Here is a 26,730-nt window from a genome sequence, read left to right as displayed (position 1 = left end):
AACAATGCTAAAGATCATCTCGTTGAAGTCATACAGTGGACTAGGCTAAATCAGAGCCTACTTTTGTCTTTATCAAGCTGGGGCCAGAGATGATGGCCTTGATGATGGGGACCAAGATGGCGCCGCAGATGGCTGCCTCAGTACTTTGCTCTCTACTTGTTTGTTTTTGTGCGTTTTTCACGTTTTCTGCAGCATTTCTCCAGTAACTTTTACAAAGGAAGAACTCTTAAACATCAGGCAAACCTCTTTTGGAACTTTTTCTCCGATTTTCACTGATCCAGCAACTCTTACAGAAATCCTTATTGGAGGTGCTGCAGTTCTCCATCGAATCAGCCGGAGACGAAGACGTGGGCAGTGAGCAGGAGCGCTGGTGAAATTAAGGAAGCGGGGACTACACACCTCGCTTCCAGCCATTCACCTGGCAAACGTCCGGTCACTTGCAAACAAGATTCCAACTTACCAGAGCCAACTGTATTCAACTTTCAGGGAAAACGAAAGGTGGAGGAATCTGCTTCTACATGAACGAAGGTTGGTGTACAGATGTTACAGTGTTAGAAAAGACGTGTAGCACATACTTAGAGACGCTCTTCATAAGCTGTAAGTTATTGCAGTTATTATTATTATTATTATTATTATTATTAATCCCCATTAATGCCCTATTGCTGGGGATTTTAACAGCGCCAATCTCAGTAAGGAACTTCCTTAATACAGACAGCATATCAAGATTCCCACCAGGAACAATAACACTTTGGACCACTTAAAAGATGCCTATCGCGCCATTCCTCAGGCACCCCTAGGACTCTCAGACCACTGTCTGCTTCACCTCATCCCAACCTAGCCTACAAGCAGAAACTAAAAACTTACAAACCTTTAACTAAACTATTAAGAACTGGACTGAGGAACCCAAGCTGGAGCTGCAGGCTTTCTTTGACTGCACAGACTTTTTTGAAGCTGCAGCTACAGACCTCAATGACCTCACTGACACTGTGACATCCTACATCAGTTTTTGCGAGGACATCTGTGTGCAAAACAAGACCTTATGCACATACAATAACAGCAAACCTTGGTTCACTTCTAATCTCAAGAAGTTACACCAAGCCAAAGAGGAAGCCTACAGGAGTGGGGACCGGGACCTGTAAGCAGGCCAGGGACAAGCTGACAAAGGAGATCAATGTAGCTAAAAGAAGCTACAGTGGGAAGCTAAATAATAGCCTATCAGCCAACAACCCTGCATCAGTCTGGAGAGGCCTGCAACAGGTCACGAATTACAAAAGACCATCCCCCCGCCCTGCAGAAAATCCCAGACTGGTTGATGACCTCAACGACTTTTACTGCAGGCTTGAAAAGCACCCATTATCACACCCAACACGTACAATAGGTTTCCTCTCAACACCCAATCCCCTCCCCCCACCTGCACTAACTATCTGTGAGAAGGATATGTGTCGTCTCATTCAGAAGCAGAACATCAAGAAGGCTCCAGGACCTGATGGGGTATCGCCCTCTTGTCTACAGGCGCCAAACCTCACGCAGATCTTCAACCAGTCCCTGGAGTTGTAGAGCCCTCCTGCTTTAAAAGCTCCACCATCATCCCAGTTCTCCAAAAAATCCTCCATCACAGGATTAAATGACTACAGGCCCGTCGCCCTGACGTCTGTGGTCATGAAATCCTTTGAAAGACTGGTGTTGTGCAATCTGAACCCCTGCTAGCCCCCCCTACAGTTTGTCTACAGAGCAAACAGGTCGGCGGATGATGCCGTCAATATGGGACTGCAATTCATCCTGCACCACTTTGATTCCCCAGGGACGTATGCCAGGATCCTGTTTGTGGACTTCAGCTCGGCGTTCACCACCATCATGCCTGAACTCCTACATCAGAAGCTCACTCAACTATCAGTGCCTGCCTGTCAGTGGATCATCAGCTTTCTGGCAGCAGCTTGTCAAACTGGGGAGTGTCTTATCAAAAACCCGGTCCATCAGTACAGGCGCCTCACAGGGGTGTGTCCTCTCCCCGCTGCTCTTCTCCCTCTACACTAACGACTGCACCTCAAAGCACCGAATAGTTGGGCGAACAGTTTAGGCCTACTCAAAATGAGTAAAATCAAATTGGCAAAATCTCACACTTTCACTCACCTCCCCCCAAGAGCAGCTTCACACATAATGGCCGCGTTTCCCAGATTCGTTAAGAAGCTCTTAAGTGCTAAGATCTTCTTAGGAGCGTTCTAAGAACATTGTAAGAACGCTCCCAAGAAGATCTTAGCACTTAAGAGCTTCTTAATGAATCTGGGAAACGCGGCCAAGATCAGCTTGTGGACCATTAGCAATCTATTGTATAGGCAATGGCCGGGTTTCCCAGATTCGTTAAGAAGCTCTTAAGTGCTAAGAACTTCTTAGGAGCGCTCTAAGAACGTTCTAAGAACGCTCCTAAGAAGTTCTTAGCACTTAAGAGCTTCTTAACGAATCTGGGAAACCCGGCCAATATACTGTATGTTGGGTGGGCGTCTTGAACATATTGGGCAGCCTACTCTGTTAATTATTCTTTTTTTGTTTTTAGTTGTTGAGTTAATCCAATTGTCAAGTCCGGGGTCATGAAAAAAGACCAAATTTTGACATTTTAAAAAATCTCTCAAAATTAACCCAAATTTATTTTCATTTCATATCTAGACATATGCGATGCAAGAACTGGGGCGAAAGTTTTTTTTTTGAGTTAATCAAATTTTTCAGGTCCGGGGTCATGAAAAAAAGACCAAATTTTGAAAATGTTTAAAATGTATCAAAATTAGTCCAACTTGTTTTTCATTTCATATCATGCATGTTACTTTTACCCAGGGCATCGGGGGAAACCAACGAGCTAAACTGATGATGACAGCGCTGCCACAACATTGGTCGTAGTGTTATCCAATTGCATCGAAGTCTGGAATCAGTTAGAGTAAACATTGGTTGTAGTGTTATCTAATGGTGAGCAGTGAGATTTTCAAATGTATGCTTGGTACCCGCCCCTCGAGTTGGGCCATTACATCTGAAAAATTACCAGGGTCTGTATTTTCCAGGCTAGCATCACATATGTCTAGTTATGAAATGAAAAACAATTCGGGCTAAAATTTTTAAAATGTCAAAATTTGGTGTTTCGACATGACCCCAGACCTGAACACTACGATTAACTATACGTTAATCTACCTAATCTAGTAAAACTACGATAAATAACACGATAAAACTTGCATCGCATACAGTATGTCTAGATAAGAAATGAAAAGCATTTTTTGCAGAAATTGGGTGATTTCATACGGATTGACCCAACAAATTGACGTACAGCTTGACTCATCTTCACTGACTTCAACTAGATTGGCACGTAACTTGGGCGTCATAATTGATGACCGACTTGACTTCTCTGAGCATGTAGCCTCAATTGCAAAATCATTTTGGTTTATCCCTGGGAAGATCAGACCTTATCTGACAGGAATTCACACAGCTTTTTGTACAGGCCATGGTTATCTCCAAGCTGGACTGTTGTAATTCACTAATAACTGGCCTACCAGCTTGTGTATTAAGATTGTTACAATTGATTCAGAATGCAGCACGCCTAGTCTTCAGTCAGCCAAAGAGGACACAGGTAACTCCTCCAGTTACTGTCCACTGGCTCCCTATAGCCAGAATTATATTTAAATCTCTCACTGTGGCCTATAGGACACTGACTGGATCTGCTCCCTGCAACTTTAATCCAATGATGAAGTTATATATTCCCAACCGCCCTCTAGTTTTCTGATGAGCGTCTGTTGTGTCAACCAACTATAAATGCTAGGTCAAATTTAAGACTCATCAGTCATTCCATGTGCCCAGTATTCTCCATTCCAGCAATAGTTTTGGTTCTTTCAAGAGGGGTCTTAAGGCATATCTAGTCAATATGCAGTTAGTTTATTAAGCGCTTCTTGTGGGTCATGGCTTGTATAATAAACCTATTGTGTTTGTTAGTTTTCTTATTATTATGCTTCCGCCATGGGAGTCAATGGCAGCCCATAGAACCGACTGGTAAAAAGTTGCGAAATTTGGCACAGTGATTGGGGACAGTCCAATGATTCATTTCACCAAGTTTCATGTCGGCACCTCATACGCTTTAGCGCCACCAACAGGTCAAAGTTCGACGTGCGTTCACGCACGTAACTTTTGACCCGTTGTTCCGATTTTCAAAAATCAGGTATCGTTGGAATCCTTGGACCTGCTCGAGTTCAACGCACTGTAGGACGTCATTTTCCGTCATGATGGATTTCCCGCCATTTTGGATTTCATCAAAAGCACTTGAAAGCCTACTACAACACCAATCTTGACGGGGAGCATCCACAGAACATGTATTGCCAACGCATTGCTTTTTGTCTTCGGAAGTATTACCGTTCGCCCAAAACAGCGAATCAAAATTCACGGTGAAGCCGCCAAACAGGAAGTGGGCTCATATTTCAGCAACCCTTGCACGCATCAAAACCAAATTTAATACATGGACTCGTGACCCCATCAGGAGGACCCTCAAGAAATTTGGTGACCTTTGACCTCTAGGGGGCGCTGTAATAAAGAAACATGCCTTTTGGCCTGTAGCTGCTGTTGTGCTTAGAATTACAATATATTAGTGGTGTCTGGTAATACTGTAGGAGATCTTTATGTCGACAGATGGCAACGTATGACATCAATGTAATTGATTCGGCCGCCATATTGGATTTAATCAAAAACACTAACAAATTTCCCTAGGTCACAAATTTCAACCGATCCTCACCAAAATTGGCACAGACCATCGGCAGACCATGCCCTGTAAGTGTTCTGATTTCTGTAACAATTGACCAAAGTGTTTGCCCATCGCAGCCAATCGAAATTGGCGGCAAAGCCGCCAAACAGGAAGTGAGCTCATATCTCAGCAACCTTTGCATCTATCAAAACAAGCCTTGGTATAGGGACTTGTGACTCCATCGGGAGTGATTCCTTTCAGGGCAATCACGCTCAACTTCTGTCTCAGCTGTGTGTTAAATCTCCAAAACTTTTGATTATAACAGTTCTAAAGCATAGCTCAGCTAGCAACAGAGAGAACAGGGCCCCTTTTATGTTTTACTGGTTTTAATATTGCTTGCATTATTAGTCTGTGTTGGACTTTAAAAGGCAAATATTTGGCAGGATCTTACTCGCATCCTGTAACATTATGGTCAGTATATCATAGTTCCGGTTTCCAGTCAGTTTAACTACAAATTAGCTGATCTTCTGTGATTCCTTAATCCTTACAGAGCAATCATGTTCAACTTATATCTCAGCTGCGTGTTAAATTCCAAAACATCCGTTTAAAGTAGTACAATTCTAAAGCACAGCTCAGCTAGAGTAATGCTAACTGACAAAGCAAAAGGCCCAGTTGATGAGGTAAAGATAAAGATCACATACTGTATATATTTTTTCTGATGATGCAGATGATGTTTCTTTTATAAGGAGGTGAAGGGAATCAACAGTCTTATCTACAGTCATTGTCAAAATTGTTGGCACCCCATGCTAAAGTTGACTAAAAAGAGGAATATAAAATCATCTTTTGGAAATTGATTTTAATGGCTTAAGTAATAAAATTAGGAAAAATCCAACCTTTAAGGACACACCAATTTTCTTTGTGAATGAATAATGTATCATAAATAAATAAATGTTCTTCCCAAAATACTGGGGTCAAAAATATTGGCACCCCTATGTAACCCTATGGGAATTTAACACATAGGGTTAACATAGGGGCAGGCAGTTTTTTATTTTTAAAGGCTACTTATTTCATGGATCCAGGATACTATGCATCCTGATAAAGTTCCCTTGGTCTTTAGAACTAAAATTGACCCACATCATCACACACCCTTCACCATACCTAGAGATAGGCATGGTGTTTTGTTCAGTTTCGTTCAGTTAGCCTATTAGCCTGTTTGATGCTCATTGAACTCAATGCAAATCAAACAAGCTAATAGGCTAACTGAACAAAACTGGGAAGAACATTTATTTATTTATGATACATTATTCATTCACGTAGAACATTGGTGTGTCCTTAAAGGTTGGATTTTTCCTAATTTTATTACTTAAGCCATTAAAATCAATTTCCAAAAGATGATTTTATATTCCTCTTTTTAGTCAACTTTAGCATGGGGTGCCAACAATTTTGACAATGACTGTAGTTGACATTGAACATTTTACACAAACTGTCTGTTCAATAAAATAGATAAATAAACATGAATTAATGCATTGATGATGTCACTTGTTGAGCATTACCATAAGGTACCATAAAGAAATACAATGTGCTAGAATGTCATGCTTTATTGATGTACACAGTAAAGCATTAATTGTACAACAGTAAGGCAGATCTGATGTTAGGAAAGTCAAAATGTCAAATATTAAGTGACAAAAAAGCATCCTCTATATAAGTTAATTGTACTTTTCAAACATGCGAAATACCATGGAAAATGTGGTTATTCTTTCCATATCCATCACCAGTGATTTCACACAAGTTTTTTCCAATTATGCAAAAAAAAGAAAAAAAGAAAAAAAAAAAAAAACGGTTAAATGTATAATACACTTTCACTAAAACAAAACATACCAGTACCAGACATGGACTAGAACAGTGTGCAAAAATGAATTTAAAACTATCATAGGATGTGCTTGTTTTGTTCAGCCTATTGGCATGCACAACATGTTGTGCAGGAGGGTGACTGATTCTTGACCTTATCATTAATCATTTGTTATCACTGAAGCACCAGCCATCAGCCTTTGTGGAGAAACAGTAGTCAGTAAAGTTCCACAGTAGTTCCACAGTAGTGGAAATCACTAACAATCAGACAATCACCCAGACTTGATCATTACCACGGATGAGTTATCATCTCACAGTATATACGACCTTTTGTTGACATAAGGTCATAATGAAGATTATTAATAATCATTTACTATGCATAGCACATGAGATTTCATCCTGTTAAAACCTTCTCTAATGCTATTATAAAAAATATCAGCAGCTAATATTATTAATTAGTGTTAACGGTGGAAAAATCACTCATAAATAAAACACCAACTAGCAAGAGTAAAAAGGTAATTGTTCAGAGACAAAACAATACAATCATACCCTCCAGTACTCAAATATTTAAACAATGTTTATGTAAATGTAGCGCATATTTTTAAACTGAAATTTCAGAAATGTATCGTGCGGTAATTCCAGTGGACAGACTAAAACAGCTTTTTATCATATAACAAATCAACCAAAAAAATGATTTTGTCAGTATCAGTGTTCCATACAAAAAGTTGAAAACATTTTGTTCCTTCCTTGAAGGATATTACCTTCTGTCTGGCAATTCACTGCATTCGTAGAAACATAGCGGCACTCAAAAAATGATTTATTAGATAACCATCTTGCATTTTAGTAAGCATGTGATGAATATGCAGTTCAGTTATTAATATATTTTTTTTAAATATAAAACACCCTTATGTTTACAATCACTCCTTTTAGTCAATACAAATGTTTGAAATACGTTTCATAGAAAGAAATAGCCAGTACATTGACAAGATTCACAGATTGTTTTTAAACAATTGCATAGAAGTTTAAAACCTGTCTTTGTTAATAAAACAATTTACTGTAAGAAACTACTGAAATCTACAAGTATTGGAACCAAGATCACTCAGCAAAAATAGATTCATATAGATTTTCTTCCTTGTAAACATGTCCATTTTACTTGCATGGGAGGCCAATGTCAGTCAGTTTGCTGCATCTTCTGTCATAATATTAACCAGGGACTCCATTGCACGGCCCACATCATCTGCCATATGAAACAAACTGCCAACACACACACCTGAAGAGAGAAAAAGAAGAGCCAAATTCTATCATTCACAGTCCTTTCACATAATCATTCATTCCAAATCCTGTCTAGAAAAATGAAAAAATGGCTGGAAATACTTTTTTTTTTTTTAAACAAATTTTACAAACGAATGTATGAAGAATGTATGATGCAACAGAAGAAATGTTAAGAGTAGAGGAGGACAAGCAATGATTTCAATTAGTATGGCAAGAGAAGACAGCAAAGATAAGATGAGAGGGGTAGAGAGAGTGTTACAAGCACCACTGACCTCTCACTGGTTTACCCGTTGCCCTCCTTGAGAACAGAAAACAAGCCAGGAAACAAAACAGAAGACAGGGACAGGGAAAGAAATGGGGAGAGAGTAAGTGAGGAATTATGCATATTTTTCCAGACGTTGCAATGTGGAGGACTTAAGTATTGAATGCATATTTTGCCACATAATTTAACTTTTATTTGAGTAAATACACTCTACATGACATTTTGATCAGGCATTTTCATTTAATCCACAACAAATCCACATATTGTGAAATATTAATATCAATGTGGAAGCCAAGCAGCCAGCAGCCCAGATGCCATTTAGAGTTGATTTAATATTTGAAAGTTTTGCAGCTGACTTTGATAAGCTAAGGCGAGACACTACAGGTGAATAGGGTAACATTTTTAAATAATAGATATCACCATGAAACTTCCTCAGTTGATAACTTACACAAGTATGAAAAAAAAATGTATTACAAGCTTTTGAAATGTGTATAATTAATTATGCAAATTACACATCATCTCATTAAATAAAACGGTAGATTGATCTGAACATATGATAAAGCCAGGTGCAAATTTATTCTTTCATGTTGTTTACAAACAAGATTACAAGAAAATTACAGAGGGATTTCAGGATATCTGCTTTCATTGCCTTGGAAATCCAAACATACTGTCCAAGTGTCCATAGCCTTAAAAAAACGATTTTTGCCATGCTTTTTTGATTAAGATCTCACATAAATCAGGCCAGGAATGATGTATTAACAAATTCCTCGGTAAATATCTTCAGAATACTGTTACGTGTATAACTGGAAAGTTTGGTGTCCATAGGTGCTACATAGGCTGAGAAGTATCTACTGGAAAATGACACAAAACCGCAAAAAAACTCATTTTGAGAAAACAGCCTTGAAACACAGCCAATGAGATGCGCTCTCAGCTAAGACTCGTCTTTGAACTTTCGCGATTGGTTGCTAATACAAAGGAAATGTCCATATTTGGATTGCATAGCATCATGTAGGAGAAATTACCATGTGTCTGGACAGAATTATGTAAATAAAAAATATTACATATCATATAGGCTATATGGCCTGATGAAAGTGGACAGCTAAGAGACATACTGACTAGGCTACTGTGTGGAAGATCTGCTCCAAGAAAATCCTTGTAGACCGATAGACAGCCAATATATAACACCTGTTTGTACACCAACCAGCGGTATATTACACATTGCCACTTGCCAGCTTTCGCTGGGCTTCGCGAAAAAACTACTTAAGATTATACCGCGGTCACTCATCTAAAATCTTAACTAGCCCAGTCTGTACCTAATGCATACAGTATGCTACGCATCCCACGTTAGCCTACCGGCTTGCCGACTATGAGGGCAGCGCAAAGTGAAAGTAAGGCTGCGATCGCGCAGTCAAATCGAAGTATATAACAGTTGAAGTAAACAACTTTTACAAATAACGAATCCCGAGTGCCACTCCGCTGCTGCTGAGGCTTTTGCTAAGGGCAAATGCGTGAAATACAAGCATTGCAGTAAAAGACGTAGGCTATAGCTTTTGATAACGATAACGAAATAAATGGTTTATTTTAACACGGTGGAGAATGACGCATTTGGCGCTCCAGTGCTGTAGCCTGGCATGAAATTAGAGCTAGAATGTCCTAGTCGTAACAATAATAATTCATTTGGACTATTTCATTCTTAAACATTATTAGTCTACATGTTTTGTGGCCACTTCACTCGTGCTTTCCGGGATTCACGCAGCTGTGTGAAATGTATTACAACTTCTCGCCAAGAGGTGCCAGTTTAAGTCCGCTGTAGCATTGCTGGTGTTGCGTGCCTTCTGGTTACCTTTGGCTGCTATGGTCGTCAGTGCAGTTTAAGTAGACTACTTAATGTGGTTGATCAACTAAAAATAGTGGTAGGCCTACATTCTGAGAAGTTAAATTGCAAGAGATGAAACTATCTAGGCTACATTTTAGTGCACCAGCCTGCACATGATGTCTCTAATATAAGGGTCAAGTCAAGAAATATCTTTCGAGTCTAGAAATGTTTTGTTTTCGAATGTCTTAGTAAGGGAGCATTTGACTTTAGAAAACCAAATAGGTCTAGTAGTCGCTCGGACAAGGAGTTTGATAAAGAAATTATTATGTTATTATCATTGTTAAGTACATTTGGTGTGTCACAGTTATCTTGCCAAACTTCATCTGTGTATGTGCACTGCTGATGCAAAGATTATTCTTGCCAACATTGTTCTTATTTGCGTCAAAGGAAACAGATGTACCTGCAAAAGCAGGATATGGGAGACAGGACAAATGAGCACGTCACGCTTCTCTTTCAATAAAAAGTCTCCCTGAGATTAGAGGAGAGAGACTGTTTAGCAGAGAGCATCCTTTTGTCTGGACACTCTCTCCTCGATAGAATTGGTTTATAGGTGTGCATATTTATTGCAGGATCAAATCCAGTTTAATACTATAAAGATTGCTACAATATAGCCTATATTTTACATGTCTTTCATCCGAGTGGTTGTAATGAAGTGATAATGGCACAGATATGAAATGCGGCCTGAAAACTGTGTAATTGTGAATGTTTGACAATTCCTGCAGCTGTGATGAGCAACGCGAGCACGGGTAAATTAACCAATAAAAAACGTTGTTTTCAAGGGCAACCACTTGTTTCTGATAGCCTACAGGGCAACATTTGCCTGGATGCAGCCTATGGTAGCCTACAATAGTTAATTACCTCCGCCAAGGAGGTTATGTTTTCATCGGGTTTTTTTTGTTTGTTTGTCTGTCTGTCTGTCTGTTTGCTAGCAAGATAATTCAAAAGGTGAAGGATGGATTTCGATGAAATTTTCAGGGAAGGTTTGAAATGACCCAATGAAGAAACTAATACATTTTGGGAGTGATCCGTTTTACCGTCTGGATCCAGGAGGCGTTTATGTTTTTCGCTTGGCGGTGTAATGTCTTGGTATGGCCACATGGTGGCGATCTGAATAGTTTAGGTTAAAATGTATAACAACCAAGGAAGAAGTAGGCTAGAGAAAGTGGAGCAGGAGTCGGCGAAAGCTAACCAGCCAGCTACTAGCAAAAAGCACGCAGTATGGACAACGTAGCCTATTCACCATCACGCCACCGGTACCGTTCGACTTCGAATATAGTGGCCCGCTCAGTTGGCTCAGTATATGGCGAATCATACCAGAGAAAATAATACATTAATTCATTTTGCGGGATCGAATCCAGTTTAATGCTAGTGTGCAAAACATTTTACATGTCTTTTGTCCGAGTGGTTTTAATGTAGCACTCATAGCGTGTAGGCCTAGTCTATATGAAAAGACTTCAAACCGCCTAAAACAACTTGTTTGTAAATGTCTGCCGACATTCAACCCCAAAAAGAGACATAACCATTCCAATGACTCCTAAGCTGTTCAGTTATGGTAAATTAAGCAAATAAAATGGCATAGTTCTCCTTTAATTAATGCTGGTGTGTGGACGTACAAACGACATTAAACATATCATGGTCAAATGTAGGCCTATCTACCCGGGGAATTCTCAGCAGTTTTATCGCTATTTACATTCTGGCACATATAAACATCACACGCTGGACGACGTGTATGAAATCATTGATCGGCACAAAACTCATTCAGAGGCTGCATTCATCGTGGCCGGCAACTTCAATAAACCAATTTCAAGATTCAAAAAGCTTTATTGTCTAAGTTTTGCATTGGGAATTAAGGATTTATTGACTTTTTAGCCATAGGCAGCACTCTGAACTTTCTTCCAGATGGTAATAGCTCAAAGCTTTGGTGAAGGGGGTGGGAGGCATCCTGGATGATGAAGTTTCTGATGAGGATTTCCTTTCCACTGGTTAAAGATCAGATAGTTGTTTTTGTGGAATGCCTATGATCTTAACGGCTTGCTGGCTATCCTATCCATCTTTGTCTTGCATTTGTTTGGTAGGAAGCTATACAAAGATGTGATGTTGAAAGCTCCAGTGAGATTCTCTTGAACCAAAGGCGCATCAATATGTGAGCTTTCAAACTCAAGGTGATAACACCCTGGATCACGCATACACTCCATATTGCCTACTCCATATTGCCTGTCCCCGCCCAGCCTCCGCCAAATGGGATCACTCTTCAGTCATGCTACTGCCAGCCTATAGACAGAAGCTGAAATGTGAGCAGCCTGCAATTTGCTCAGTACAGTGCTGGACTTATCAATCAGACGCAGTCGGAAAACAGACAGGGAAGTTTTCCGACTGCTGCTGATAACATCAACGATTACACTGAGTATGTAACATGCTACATATGCAAATACATTGATGACATTGTACTGAGGGTGACTGTACAAATGTTTCCTAACTAGAGGCCATGGGTGAACGGAGAGGTATGTTCAGCACTCTGAGCTTGGACAGCTGCCTTCCATTCAGGCAACCCAAGTGAGTACCGTAAAGCATGTTAATGAGCTGAGAAAAATGAAAAGGGTGAAGAGACAGTATAGGTGGAGTCATCCTACAGAGGCTCTAACACCTGTTGAATAACTTGATGATAAAAAGACAAAAAGTTGTGTGGAATGATGCATAATCATATTAAATTTGCAACAATGTGACTCAAAAACAATCTCTGGTAGCCTATAAGTGACATCACGCTCTGTCTGCCTTTTGTTTGTAAATGGTCATACTTTCTATGTATGACATTCTGAAACGCCCTTCAATTCTCAATTTGGGACCTCACCTTGCAGTTGGAAATATTGTTAGCCATGGCTGTGTCAGTCTATAGCACACCAATTTGTATGTCGTTTTGAATAGCCACTGCTTACCAATGTTCATTGGGGTGCTGTTGCAAAATTCGCGGAAAACAAACAAACCACAAACCACAAACAAACAAACAAACCACATAGAGGCGTTCTATATTGTTGATGATACACATGATTATCATCCAAACATCTGGCATCCTTCTGCCTGTGCTGTGCACTGATTCAGTACTTCTACCTTCTGTGTCTCTGGTTCAGCACTGTGCTGTGTGAGAAGGGGAGTGGCCAGAGGCTAGAGCGGAAAAAGTCAATGTGTGCGTCTTATATTAAACAATATCTTCTGCATTTCTTACCCAGACAACGTCAAACTTGGCACTACACTTACTTGTGCCCATAGCAAGACACCTGCCAAGTCAAATCATATAAATCGGATGAATGGTTCGACATATACGCGTATAGCAGACCAACAGACAGAGTGGCCCAATCCCAATGTCCGGACTCACGAACTCACGGACTTTGGTGCGCGTTCTCGCGAAATTCGTAAGGGTTTAGGGCTGTCCCAATGTCGAATTACAACGGGCGGGAGGGTTTGAGTACAGACTTACCGAGCCCTTTCCGTGAGTCTGCAATGCATCGGTGCAGACTTAACCTAAGGAAATTACCCACAGTTCAAAGTGTTGTGACGTTTACCGCGGAGATCATAGAAAAATCCGGAAATGAAGGTAAACAACAGCACGCACGACACACGTGCATGGTGCAAATGTTAGCAACGTCTTTGTTAGTAAACATCGCCAAGGTACATGTGATCTCGTGAAGTGCTGTCCCAATCCCAAATACCTATCTGAGCCTATGTGGCCTCACACACTCACTCACTTAGCACCTGAGATCAATTAAGTCAATGAGTCTTTAGTTCTTAGTCTTTAGGGCTGACATTGGGATTGGGCCACAGATGTTCCTGGTTACTGTCATCACTGAAGTACCATCGTAGCACCTATTCCAGAGATATGCACATTACCCACTACCGCAGAAGATATCTTCTTACAGATATCTTGATCTATCTATCTTTCCATCACTCATACATTCATCCCTCTCTTTTTATGTATTGTTTTCATTCAAAGTGTGGATTAAACACTCACCCTGGCTATGAGGAAAAGTGCTGCCGAGCTGCTCCATCACCTCCACCAACCCCGAACTTGCATCTTGTAATGGACTTGACAAATCCTCATCACCTAGACAAAAATATCAAAAGGGGTTTATTTCCCAGACTATAAAAAGCATATCAACTAAATATCAATCAAGTATAAGTTGGGTGAGTTATCTTGCCTCTTAAGTCCTGTGTCATTTTTAATAATTTCATTGATGTACTTCTGAATTTGGGGGGGTATGGTGTATGATATGCTATGCTATATACAGTATATGAGGCTGTGAAAAAACGCCAGGTTTCATTTTCATTTTGTCTTATTGCACTTTCTAACTTGAGAAGAGACACGTTTTAAATGGGAAAATTACCTAATTCCCCAAATGGTGGAATATCCCTTTAAGTATGCATGCTGTTTCTGTAAGCCAAGGCGGCTAACCCAAAAAGTCGGTTCATCTTTCTTTCTATAATTCTTTAAATGTAAGCCTTAATAGCCTATTAATTATTATTATTATTATTAGGCTATAATTAATCATCATCATTAAGTTTACTGCAGAAGCATCTGTGGCCAATGTGTCTGAGGACTCTGTCAAACCTCTAAGCAAATCTCGTCTTTGTGTTCGACTGAATTGTGAGCTAACGTAATTTAACTTAATATAACCTAACTTACTTAAACTAACTAGCATTTGAGACTGATGGGGCATTGAACACTGGTGTATAATTTTCTGCCTCATGAAGTTTTGCGTGTTTATTATGCATCGGGAAATGTAATTGCGCAAGCAATTTTCCCATGAATTCTCTACATCGTAGGCTATAGCCTACCTATAGCCCTAACGAAGCTGTTGGGAATCATATCGCCGCTGTAGACCCCCACTCCCCTCCACTTTTGTTTTCTTGGATCTACACCGATCTCATTTTTGGCCTTTTGAGACCCGAGCTGACGGATATCTGTTGTAGGATGGAAAACTTTAATCCATGAGAATGTACAGAGTCTCTTTCTTGCTAACTTTTACAAAATCCAAGCATTACAATGCCAAAGAAATTACAAGGGTGCCCTTTATGGGAACTGCAGACAGTTTTGGAAACTGGAAGTGTTCTGAGAGTCAAAATTCTCCTCCTACAACAATAATGAGCTGTTAGAAACAAATTGTTAAAGGATTACGACTAATTATCGCCATCTTCAAAATCACAAAAAATATAGCCATTGGCCGGGTTTCCCAGAATCGCTAAGAAGATCTTAAGTGCTAAGAACTTCTTAGGAGCATTCTTAGAACATTCTTACAACGCTCCTAAGAAGTTCTTAGCACTTAAGAGCTTCTTAACAATTCTGGGAAACCCGGCCATTGTTTGTCCATATGTCACACATGTCATGTAGCCCAAAGCACAGTTGATCTGTGCATGCTGTGTCAAACTTTTGATTAGGATAAGGAAGGCAAATTCATTATTTTGGGGTGCTACTCAATTAGAATGTCAGCCCAAAATTGGATCATGGAGGAATGCTTTGTATCTTTGAATTTGGTGATGTGTGCAGTTCATTTTGATGTAATATTTGTCTATCAGAAGTTTATACCAAGAGAAAATACATAATCTGAGAAGAAAGGTGTAATCCATCTTCCTGAGATTATTTCCCACAAAGGCTTAAGAAAATGGCAAAAACACTTACAGTTGTAATTTCTAACTAGAAATGCAATTCCAAGGAATTACCAGTGCATGAAAAGGCAAAAATAGATAGATAATGTAGATATGGTTACTAAGGTGTAGCTAGGGTAAACATGGTGGTTGCATAGTTTACAGAGAGTTGATAGTGTGAAGGTAGACAGTTTAAAGATGAAACGTTCCAGTTCTAACTTAACTAATGATTTCTATTCATGTTAAAATGTTGATTAGCTAACTTAGCTAATGATTTCTAGCAGTTACGTTAAAAATGCTTATTATGCTAGCAATGCTAACTTTACTAACAATGCTAACCAGGTTGATTAGCTAACTTAACCGATGATTTCTAGCAGTAATGCTAAAAATGCTAACTATGCTAACAATGCTACATTTGCTAACAATGCTAACCAGGTTGATTAGCTAACTTAGTTGATGATTTTTTGCAGTTATGCTAAAAATGCTAACTATGCTAACAATGCTAACTATGCTAACCATGCTAACTAGTTAACTTGCTAGTGAGGACTTTTATTTTGAAACATTTGTTGCTAGGGTATCCATGGTGGCCACTATCAGGAAACAAGAAGTTACTGCAGTATAATCATGTTGGTTGCTATGGAAACGGTCATAAACACTTAATTTTAATAGTTGCTATGTTGGTTGCTAGGTACATGGAGGTTTCATGTAGTCGACTGGAGGCATAGTGGATGATAACTGACAGTTAGAATGGTTGAACAGTTCAATAGTTGAGTAGTTTCAGTGGTTAAATGATTTAATAGTGTATTATTGCAGTGAGGACCTTTATTTTGAAACAGTTGTGGACAGAGGAAGTAGTGAAACAGGATCTGTAGTCTTAATGAGATTGTATGCTTAAAGCCTGAGACAGAAGGTGCCTCTCATATATAGCGTTTACGCGTCCTCTCTCGCTCCTCACTGATCTACATAAAGAATGATGGAGCGGCAACAATGGGATAGTCTAGCCCTTCTTCTATCTTTCTTTATGTAGATCATTGAGGATCGAGGAGCGAGGGAGGACATATAAACGCTGCTTGAGAGGGACCCACAGTAAATACTTTAAAAGTTGTATATAGTCTAATTAATGTTGATAGACAGAATGTTTAATGGATGTTGATAGACAGAATGTTTAATGGATGTTGATAGGCAGATTGTTTAATAGATATTGATTGACAGTTTAATGGGTGGATGAGTGAATGGTCTGAAGAAGATGAATGGATAGAAGGTTGGATGGAATGTGCCTTATATTCTTGTTAAGAGAGACACTGATACAGCTCTCTGAGAGTAGTTGACACAGGTGTAATCAATTTAACTGGCTAGTCTTAAGAGAGCCAGTGTACTCTTAAAGCCTGAGACAGAGTAAATAATTTAAAAGTTGAATGTAGATAGTCTAATTAATGTTGATAGACAGAGAGTTTAATGGATGTTGATAGGCAGATTGTTTAATGGATGTTGATAGACAGTTTAATGGGTGGATGAGTGAATGGTCTGAAGAAGATGAATGGATAGAATGTTGGATGGAATGTGCCTTATATTCTTGTAGAATGGAGAGACACAGCTCTCTACTGAGAGTAGTGGATACAGATACAGGTGTAATCAATTTAACTGGCTAGTCTTAAGAGAGCCAGCCTGAGACAGAGTAGATTGTTTAAAAGTTGAATGTAGAGCGTCTAATTGATGTTGACAGGCAGACTGTTTAGAATGGGTGGATGAGTGAATGGTTTGAAGAAGATGAATGGATAGAAAGTTGGATGGAATTAGGAAGACTTATGTTGATACAGTTGATACAGGGGAACAGAAAATGTAGTCTCAAGAGCCTGAGAGAGAGAGAGAGAGAGCTGCTGCACCTGGACTGGCCACCTGGCGTAACATTCTAATTGCTGCCGTGATGTCATAATGAGCAATGTTAAGTCTATGGGGAAATGTTTAATAGTTTTTAATTTACAGTTTAAAAACTATAAAAGTTACAAAGTTGAAAAATATATTGCACAGGTCTCCTTAGTAAGACCTACGTAGCAAAGTTTGAATCAAGTTTCTACGTTAAACGGTTCAAGCTGAATTGCGAGCGTTAGAAGAAGTTGGATTAATAACTAGAAATGCAATTCCAAGGAATTACCAGTGCATGAAAATGCAAAAATAGATAGATAATGTTGATATGGTTACTAAGGTGTAGCTAGGGTAAACATGGTGGTTGCATAGTTTACAGAGAGTTGATAGTGTGAAGGTAGACAGTTTAAAGATGAAACGTTCCAGTTCTAACTTAACTAATGATTTCTATTCATGTTAAAATGTTGATTAGCTAACTTAGCTAATGATTTCTAGCAGTTACACTAAAAATGCTTATTATGCTAGCAATGCTAACCAGGTTGATTAGCTAACTTAACCGATGATTTCTGGCAGTAATGCTAAAAATGCTAACTATGCTAACAATGCTAAATTTGCTAACAATGCTAACCAGGTTGATTAGCTAACTTAGTTGATGATTTTTTTGCAGTTATGCTAAAAATGCTAACTATGCTAACTATGCTAACCATGCTAACTAGCTAACTTGCTAGTGAGGACTTTTATTTTGAAACATTTGTTGCTTGGGTATCCATGGTGGCCACTATCAGGAAACAAGAAGTTACTGCAGTATAATCATGTTGGTTGCTATGGAAACGGTCATAAACACTTAATTTTAATGGTTGCTATGTTGGTTGCTAGGTACATGGAGGTTTCATGTAGTTGACTGGAGGCATAGTGGATGATAACTGACAGTTGGAATGGTTGAACAGTTCAATAGTTGAGTAGTTTCAATGGTTAAATGATTTAATAGTGTATTATTGCAGTGAGGACCTTTATTTTGAAACAGTTGTGGACAGAGGAAGTAGTGAAACAGGATCTGTAGTCTTAATGAGATTGTATGCTTAAAGCCTGAGACAGAAGGTGCCTCTCATAGCGTTTACGCGTCCTCTCTCGCTCCTCACTGATCTACATAAAGAATGATGGAGCGGCAACAATGGGATAGTCTAGCCCTTCTTCTATCTTTCTTTATGTAGATCATTGAGGATCAAGGAGCGAGGGAGGACATATAAACGCTGCTTGAGAGGGACCCACAGTAAATACTTTAAAAGTTGTATGTAGATAGTCTAATTAATGTTGATAGATAGAATGTTTAATGGATGTTGATAGGCAGATTGTTTAATAGATATTGATTGACAGTTTAATGGGTGGATGAGTGAATGGTCTGAAGAAGATGAATGGAAGGTTGGATGGAATGTGCCTTATATTCTTGTTAAGAGAGACACTGATACAGCTCTCTGAGAGTAGTTGACACAGGTGTAATCAATTTAACTGGCTAGTCTTAAGAGAGCCAGAATACTCTTAAAGCCTGAGACAGAGTAAATAATTTAAAAGTTGAATGTAGATAGTCTAATTAATGTTGATAGACAGAGAGTTTAATGGATGTTGATAGACAGATTGTTTAATAGATGTTGATAGACAGTTTAATGGGTGGATGAGTGAATGGTCTGAAGAAGATGAATGGATAGAATGTTGGATGGAATGTGCCTTATATTCTTGTAGAATGGAGAGACACAGCTCTCCACTGAGAGTAGTGGATACAGATACAGGTGTAATCAATTTAACTGGCTAGTCTTAAGAGAGCCAGCCTGAGACAGAGTAGATTGTTTAAAAGTTGAATGTAGAGCGTCTAATTGATGTTGATAGGCAGACTGTTTAGAATGGGTGGATGAGTGAATGGTTTGAAGAAGATGAATGGATATAAAGTTGGATGGAATTAGGAGGACTTATTTTGATACTGTTGTGCGCAGAGGATACAGGGGAACAGAATATGTAGTCTTCAGAGAGATTGTATGCACTTGTATGAGATTGTATGCTCTAGCCTGAGAGAAACTGACAGTTGGTGCCCAGGTGGCTGACCAGCTGGAGTAAGATTCTAATTGCTGCCGTGATGTCATAATGAGCAATGTTAAGTCTATGGGGGAAATTGTAATAGTTTTTAACTAATAGTTTAAAAAGTATAAAAGTTACAAAGTTGAAAAATACTTTGCCCACATCGCGTAAGTAAGACCTACGCGACATAGTTTGAATGGAGTTTCTACGTGAAGCGGTTAAAGCTGAATTGCGTGCGTTAGAAGAAGAATAACTAGAAATGCAATTCCAAGGAATTACCAGTGCATGAAAATGCAAAAATAGATAGATAATGTAGATATGGTTACTAAGGTGTAGCTATGGTAAACATGGTGGTTGCATAGTTTACAGAGAGTTGATAGTGTGAAGGTAGACAGTTTAAAGATGAAACGTTCCAGTTCTAACTTAACTAATGATTTTTATTCATGTTAAAATGTTGATTAGCTAACTTAGCTAATGATTTCTAGCAGTTACGCTAAAAATGCTTATTATGCTAGCAATGCTAACTTTACTAACAATGCTAACCAGGTTGATTAGCTAACTTAACCGATGATTTCTAGCAGTAATGCTAAAATGCTAACTATGCTAACAATGCTAAATTTGCTGACAATGCTAACCAGGTTCATTAGCTAACTTAGTTGATGATTTTTTGCAGTTATGTTAAAAATGCTAACTATGCTAACTATGCTAACCATGCTAACTATTTAACTTGCTAGTGAGGACTTATATTTTGAAACATTTGTTGCTAGGGTATCCATGGTGGCCACTATCAGGAAACAAGAAGTTACTGCAGTATAATCATGTTGGTTGCTATGGAAATGGTCATAAACACTTAATTTTAATGGTTGCTATGTTGGTTGCTAGGTACATGGAGGTTTCATGTAGTTGACTGGAGGCATAGTGGATGATAACTGACAGTTGGAATGGTTGAACAGTTCAATAGTTGAGTAGCTTCAATGGTTAAATGATTTAATAGTGTATTATTGCAGTGAGGACCTTTATTTTGAAACAGTTGTGGACAGAGGAAGTAGTGAAACAGGATCTGTAGTCTTAATGAGATTGTACGCTTAAAGCCTGAGACAGAAGGTGCCTCTCATATAGCGTTTACGCGTCCTCTCTCGCTCCTCACTGATCTACATAAAGAATGATGGAGCGGCAACAATGGGATAGTCTAGCCCAGCGGTGGCCAACCCGAGGCTCGCGAGCCACATGCGGCTCTTTGCCTCCTCTCGTGCGGCTCGCGGCTGCTCAACTAATGTTCTCACTTCTCCTCGGACTTAAACTTTTTCTTTTTGAAATAGCCTTTATTTCCGGTAAATAATGATTAATTTCAGAATTTGATAGTAGCCTACTGCCAAAAGTAAGTATTAATAGTTAACAATAATAATTTTACCGTCATGATATGGATAGGAATTTGCCAAAAAGAAGCAGACGTGTTTATTCTCAGCCAGGTTTAATACTACTGTTGCAATCAGGAATACCCTGAAGCTAATCGTAAGTAGAAGGAACACGTGCCATTAAAAAGGAGGTTGATATCGTTTTGTAGCATAACCCCTCTGGTTCATATGTCAAAGTAATCAAAACAAAAGCACTCCGAGATCGCAAGCCGCCTCGCGCATCCTGCTTAACATCTCGCGCCTCCGCTTAACATCTTGCTTAACAGACAAACCCCGATGAAAACATGACCTCATTTGCGGAGGTGATATGTTTCTAGCCTACACATTAGTTTGGTACTTGGTATGCCACTGATTAATAAAGCTTCAAACCTGAACATTTCCTACATACTTTTGCAAGTATACAAGGTAAATGGCTATAGACGTCACTCGTTTTCTTTTTGTTTATTTGACGGTCACATTGCATTATCAGTTGTTGGAGCATTGCTCATGGTACTTGTTAAGTCGGTTGTGGAAGAGGAAGAAGGCGACACCAGGCTTAATGTTCAGGAACATTTACTGAAGTTATACGTGCATCATTACAGTCAGGAACAACACCAAGCACTCGAACTTCCTAAATACGGTGGCCGTCATATATCAAAACTAGAATAGTGCAATTCCTAATTACTACGGTGGCCAGCAGATCAAAACGACTTCAATACATAACAGTACTAAGTCATTCAGTGAGGGGGAATTTGATGTGTGTCTGATCTTTGTTGCTTGCTACTGATCATTTTTCAATGATCATTGAGCATCTGCCAGTGTCTTACTTTAAAAGAAAAACAAAGGAGCTATAACTGTAGGCCGATTGTTGTGCTGTTGTAATATGGACACCTTTTTTGTTGTGCGGCTCTTTTGAGTTTTGTGGATTTTTTTTTGGCTCTTCATGCTAGACTGGTTGGCCACCCCTGGTCTAGCCCTTCTTCTATCTTTCTTTATGTAGATCATTGAGGATCGAGGAGCGAGGGAGGACATATAAACGCTGCTTGAGAGGGACCCACAGTAAATACTTTAAAAGTTGTATATAGATAGTCTAATTAATGTTGATAGACAGAATGTTTAATGGATGTTGATAGGCAGATTGTTTAATAGATGTTGATTGACAGTTTAATGGGTGGATGAGTGAATGGTCTGAAGAAGATGAATGGAAGGTTGGATGGAATGTGCCTTATATTCTTGTTAAGAGAGACACTGATACAGCTCTCTGAGAGTACATGTAGTTGACACAGGTGTAATCAATTTAACTGGCTAGTCTTCAGAGAGCCAGAGTAGGCCTACTCTTAAAGCCTGAGACAGAGTAAATCATTTAAAAGTTGAATGTAGATAGGCCTAGTCTAATTAATGTTGATAGACAGAGAGTTTAATGGATGTTGATAGACAGATTGTTTAATAGATGTTGATAGACAGTTTAATGAGTGGATGGTCTTAAGAAGATGAATGGATAGAATGTTGGATGGAATGTGCCTTATATTCTTGTAGAATGGAGAGACACAGCTCTCTACTGAGAGTAGTGGATACAGATACAGGTGTAATCAATTTAACTGGCTAGTCTTAAGAGAGCCAGCCTGAGACAGAGTAGATTGTTTAAAAGTTGAATGTAGAGCGTCTAATTGATGTTGATAGGCAGACTGTTTAGAATGGGTGGATGAGTGAATGGTTTGAAGAAGATGAATGGATATAAAGTTGGATGGAATTAGGAGGACTTATTATAGTGCATGAAAATGCACTATCTTGTTCTTCCTAGGTTTCTTATTATTACAGTGCATGCAAATGCACTGTACTGTTCTTCCTAGGCTTCTTCTTCTTCTTCTTATTATTCCGCTTACCAAATTCATTTTTTCTATTCAGCTTGAACCGTTTAACTTAGAAACTTCATTCAAACGTCACAACGTAGGTCTTAAATAGGGGAATGCTGCTAAGTATTTTTCAACTTTGTAACTTTTATACTTTTTAAACTATAAATTAAAAACTATTCAAAATTTCCCCATAGACTTAACATTGGCCTCTATGACATCACAATCGGATCATTAAGCAATTAGAATCTTATGCCAGGTGGCCAGCCCCACCTGCAGCAGCCCTCTCTCTCTCAGGCAGCATACAATCTCTGTGAAGACTACATATCCTGTTAAACTCTCTTTCCACAACTGTTTCAAAATAAAAGTCCTCACTGCAATAATACACTATTAAATCATTTAACCATTGAAACTACTCAACTATCTAACTGTTCAACCATTCCAACTGTCAGTTATCTTCAACTATGCCTCCAGTCAACTACATGAGACCTCCATGTACCTGCAACCAACATAGCAACCATTAAAATTAAGCGTTTATGACCGTTTCCATAGCAACCAACATGATTTTACTATAGTAACTTCTTTATTCCTGATAGTGGCAGCCATGGATACCCTATCAACAAATGTTTCAAAATAGAAGTCCTCAGTAGCAAGTTAGCTAGTTAGCATAGTTAGCATTTTTAGCATAGTTGCTAGAAATGATTAGCTAAGTTAGCTAATCAACCTAATTAGCATTGTTAACATAGTTAGCATTGTTAGCATAGTTAGCATTTTTAGCATAACTGCTAAAAATGATTAGCTAAGTTAGCTTATCAACCTGGTTAGCATTGTTACCATAGTTAGCATTGTTATCATAGTTAGCATTTTTAGCATAACTGATAGAAATCATTAGCTAAGTTAGCTAATCAACTTGGTTAGCATTGTTAGCATAGTTAGCATTGTTAACATTTTTAGCATTATTGTTAGAAATCATCAGCTAAGTTAGCTTATCAACCTGGTTAGCATTGTTAACATAGCTATCATTTTTACAATAACTGTTAGAAATCATTAGTTAAGTTAGAACAGGAATGTTTAAGCTTTAAAATGTCTACCTTAACACTATCAACTCTCTTTAAACTATGCAACCACCATGTTTACCCTAGCTACACCTTAGTAACCATATCTACATTATCTATCTATACATTTTTTTGCATTTTCATGCACTGGTAATTCCTTGGAATTGCATTTCTAGTTATTCCACTTCTTCTTCTAACGCTCGCAATTCAGCTTGAACCGTTTAACGTAGAAACTTGATTCAAACTTTGCTACGTAGGTCTTACTAAGGAGACCTGTGCAATATATTTTTCAACTTTGTAACTTTTATACTTTTTAAACTGTAAATTAAAAACTACTAAACATTTCCCCATAGACTTAACATTGCTCATTATGACATCACGGCAGCAATTAGAATGTTACGCCAGGTGGCCAGTCCAGGTGCAGCAGCTCTCTCTCTCTCTCAGGCTACATACACTGGCTCTCTTGAGACTACATTTTCTGTTCCCCTGTATCAACTGTATCAACATAAGTCTTCCTAATTCCATCCAACTTTCTATCCATTCATCTTCTTCAAACCATTCACTCATCCACCCATTCTAAACAGTCTGCCTATCAACATCAATTAGACGATCTACATTCAACTTTTAAACAATCTACTCTGTCTCAGGCTTTAAGGATACACTCTGGATCTTAAGACTAGCCAGTTAAATTGATTACACCTGTATCTGTATCCACCACTCTCAGTAGAGAGCTGTGTCTCTCCACTCTACAAGAATATAAGGCACATTCCATCCAACTTTCTATCCATTCATCTTCTTCAGACCATTCACTCATCCACCCATTAAACTGTCTATCAACATCTATTAAACAATCTGCCTATCAACATCCATTAAACTCTCTGTCTATCAACATTAATTAGACTATCTACATTCAACTTTTAAATTATTTACTCTGTCTCTCTGGCTCTCTTAAGACTAGCCAGTTAAATTGATTACACCTGTATCAACTACTCTCACAGAGCTGTATCAGTGTCTCTCTTAACAAGAATATAAGGCACATTCCATCCAACCTTCTATCCATTCATCTTCTTCAGACCATTCACTCATCCACCCATTAAACTGTCAATCAATATCTATTAAACAATCTGCCTATCAACATCCATTAAACATTCTGTCTATCAACATTAATTAGACTATCTACATACAACTTTTAAAGTATTTACTGTGGGTGCCTCTCAAGCAGCGTTTATATGTCCTCCCTCGCTCCTCGCTCCTCACTGATCTACATAAAGAAAGATAGAAGAAGGGCTACACTATCCCATTGTTGCTGCTCCATCATTCTTTATGTAGATCAGTGAGGATCGAGGAGCGAGAGAAGACACGTAAACGCTATATGAGAGGCACCTTCTGTCTAAGGCTTTAAGCATACAATCTCATTAAGACTACAGATCCTGTTTCACTACTTCCTCTGTCCACAACTGTTTCAAAATAAAAGTCCTCACTGCAATAATACACTATTAAATCATTTAACCATTGAAACTACTCAACTATTGAACTGTTCAACCATTCCAACTGTCAGTTATCATCCACTATGCCTCCGGTCAACTACATGAAACCTCCATGTACCTAGCAACCAACATAGCAACCATTAAAATGAAGTGTTTATGACCGTTTCCATAGCAACCAACATGATTATACTGCAGTAACTTCTTGTTTCCTGATAGTGGCCACCATGGATACCCTGGCAACAAATGTTTCAAAATAAAAGTCCTCACTAGCAAGTTAGCTAGTTAGCATGGTTAGCATTGTTAGCATAGTTAGCATTTTTAGCATAACTGCAAAAAATCATTAACTAAGTTAGCTAATCAAACTGGTTAGCATTGTTAGCAAATTTAGCATTGTTAGCATAGTTAGCATTTTAAGCATTACTGCTAGAAATCATCGGATAAGTTAGCTAATCAACCTGGTTAGCATTGTTAGTAAAGTTAGCATTGCTAGCATAATAAGCATTTTTAGCATAACTGCTAGAAATCATTAGCTAAGTTAGCTAATCAACATTTTAACATGAATATAAATCATTAGTTAAGTTAGAACTGGAAGGTTTCATCTACTGTCTACCTTCACACTATCAACTCTCTGTAAACTATGCAACCACCATGTTTACCCTAGCTACATCTTAGTAACCATATCTACATTATCTATCTATTTTTGCATTTTCATGCACTGGTAATTCCTTGGAATTGCATTTCTAGTTTTGATACTGTTGTGCGCAGAGGATACAGGGGAACAGAATATGTAGTCTTCAGAGAGATTGTATGCTTAAGGCCTGAGAGAAACTGACAGTTGGTGCCCAGGTGGCTGACCAGCTGGGGTAACATTCTAATTGCTGCCGTGATGTCATAATGAGCAATGTTAAGTCTATGGGGAAATTGTTAATAGTTTTTATTTAATAGTTCAAAAAGTATAAAAGTTACAAAGTTGAAAAATACAAAGCACACATGGCATAAGCAAGACCTACGCAACAACGTTTGAATGAAGTTTCTACGTTAAACGGTTGAAGCTGAATTGCGAGCGTTAGAAGAAGAAGTTTAACTAGAAATGCAATTCCAAGGAATTACCAGTGCATGAAAATGCAAAAATAGATAGATAATGTAGATATGGTTACTAAGGTGTAGCTAGGGTAAACATGGTGGTTGCATAGTTTACAGAGAGTTGATAGTGTGAAGATAGACATTTAAAGATGAAACGTTCCAGTTCTAACTTAACTAATGATTTCTATTCATGTTAAAATGTTGATTAGCTAACTTAGCTAATGATTTCTAACAGTTACGCTAAAAATGCTTATTATGCTAGCAATGCTAACTTTACTAACAATGCTAACCAGGTTGATTAGCTAACTTAACCGATGATTTCTAGCAGTAATGC

The 26,730-nt window shown here is 38.6% G+C and overlaps 1 protein-coding gene across 1 annotated transcript in view; it reads right to left on the bottom strand.

Moving 5' to 3' along the window:
- Positions 1–6,285: 6,285 nt before the first annotated feature.
- Positions 6,286–26,730, bottom strand: part of dmd (dystrophin) — a 168,529-nt gene continuing 148,084 nt past the window's right edge. Inside the window, exons 77-78 of the mRNA XM_062517487.1 lie at positions 13,967–14,059; positions 6,286–7,823 (exon numbers count right to left, since the gene is read on the bottom strand). Of these exons, the coding sequence (XP_062373471.1) occupies positions 7,729–7,823; positions 13,967–14,059 (188 nt within the window). The 3' untranslated portion in view covers positions 6,286–7,728. The remainder of the gene's footprint in view (positions 7,824–13,966; positions 14,060–26,730) is intronic.

Source organism: Sardina pilchardus, chromosome 17 (genome assembly GCF_963854185.1).
Source record: "Sardina pilchardus chromosome 17, fSarPil1.1, whole genome shotgun sequence".
In the NCBI taxonomy this organism is placed as follows: domain Eukaryota; kingdom Metazoa; phylum Chordata; class Actinopteri; order Clupeiformes; family Clupeidae; genus Sardina; species Sardina pilchardus.
Note: the sequence above shows the minus strand (reverse complement) of the source record. Positions and strands in the feature narration are given on the sequence as shown.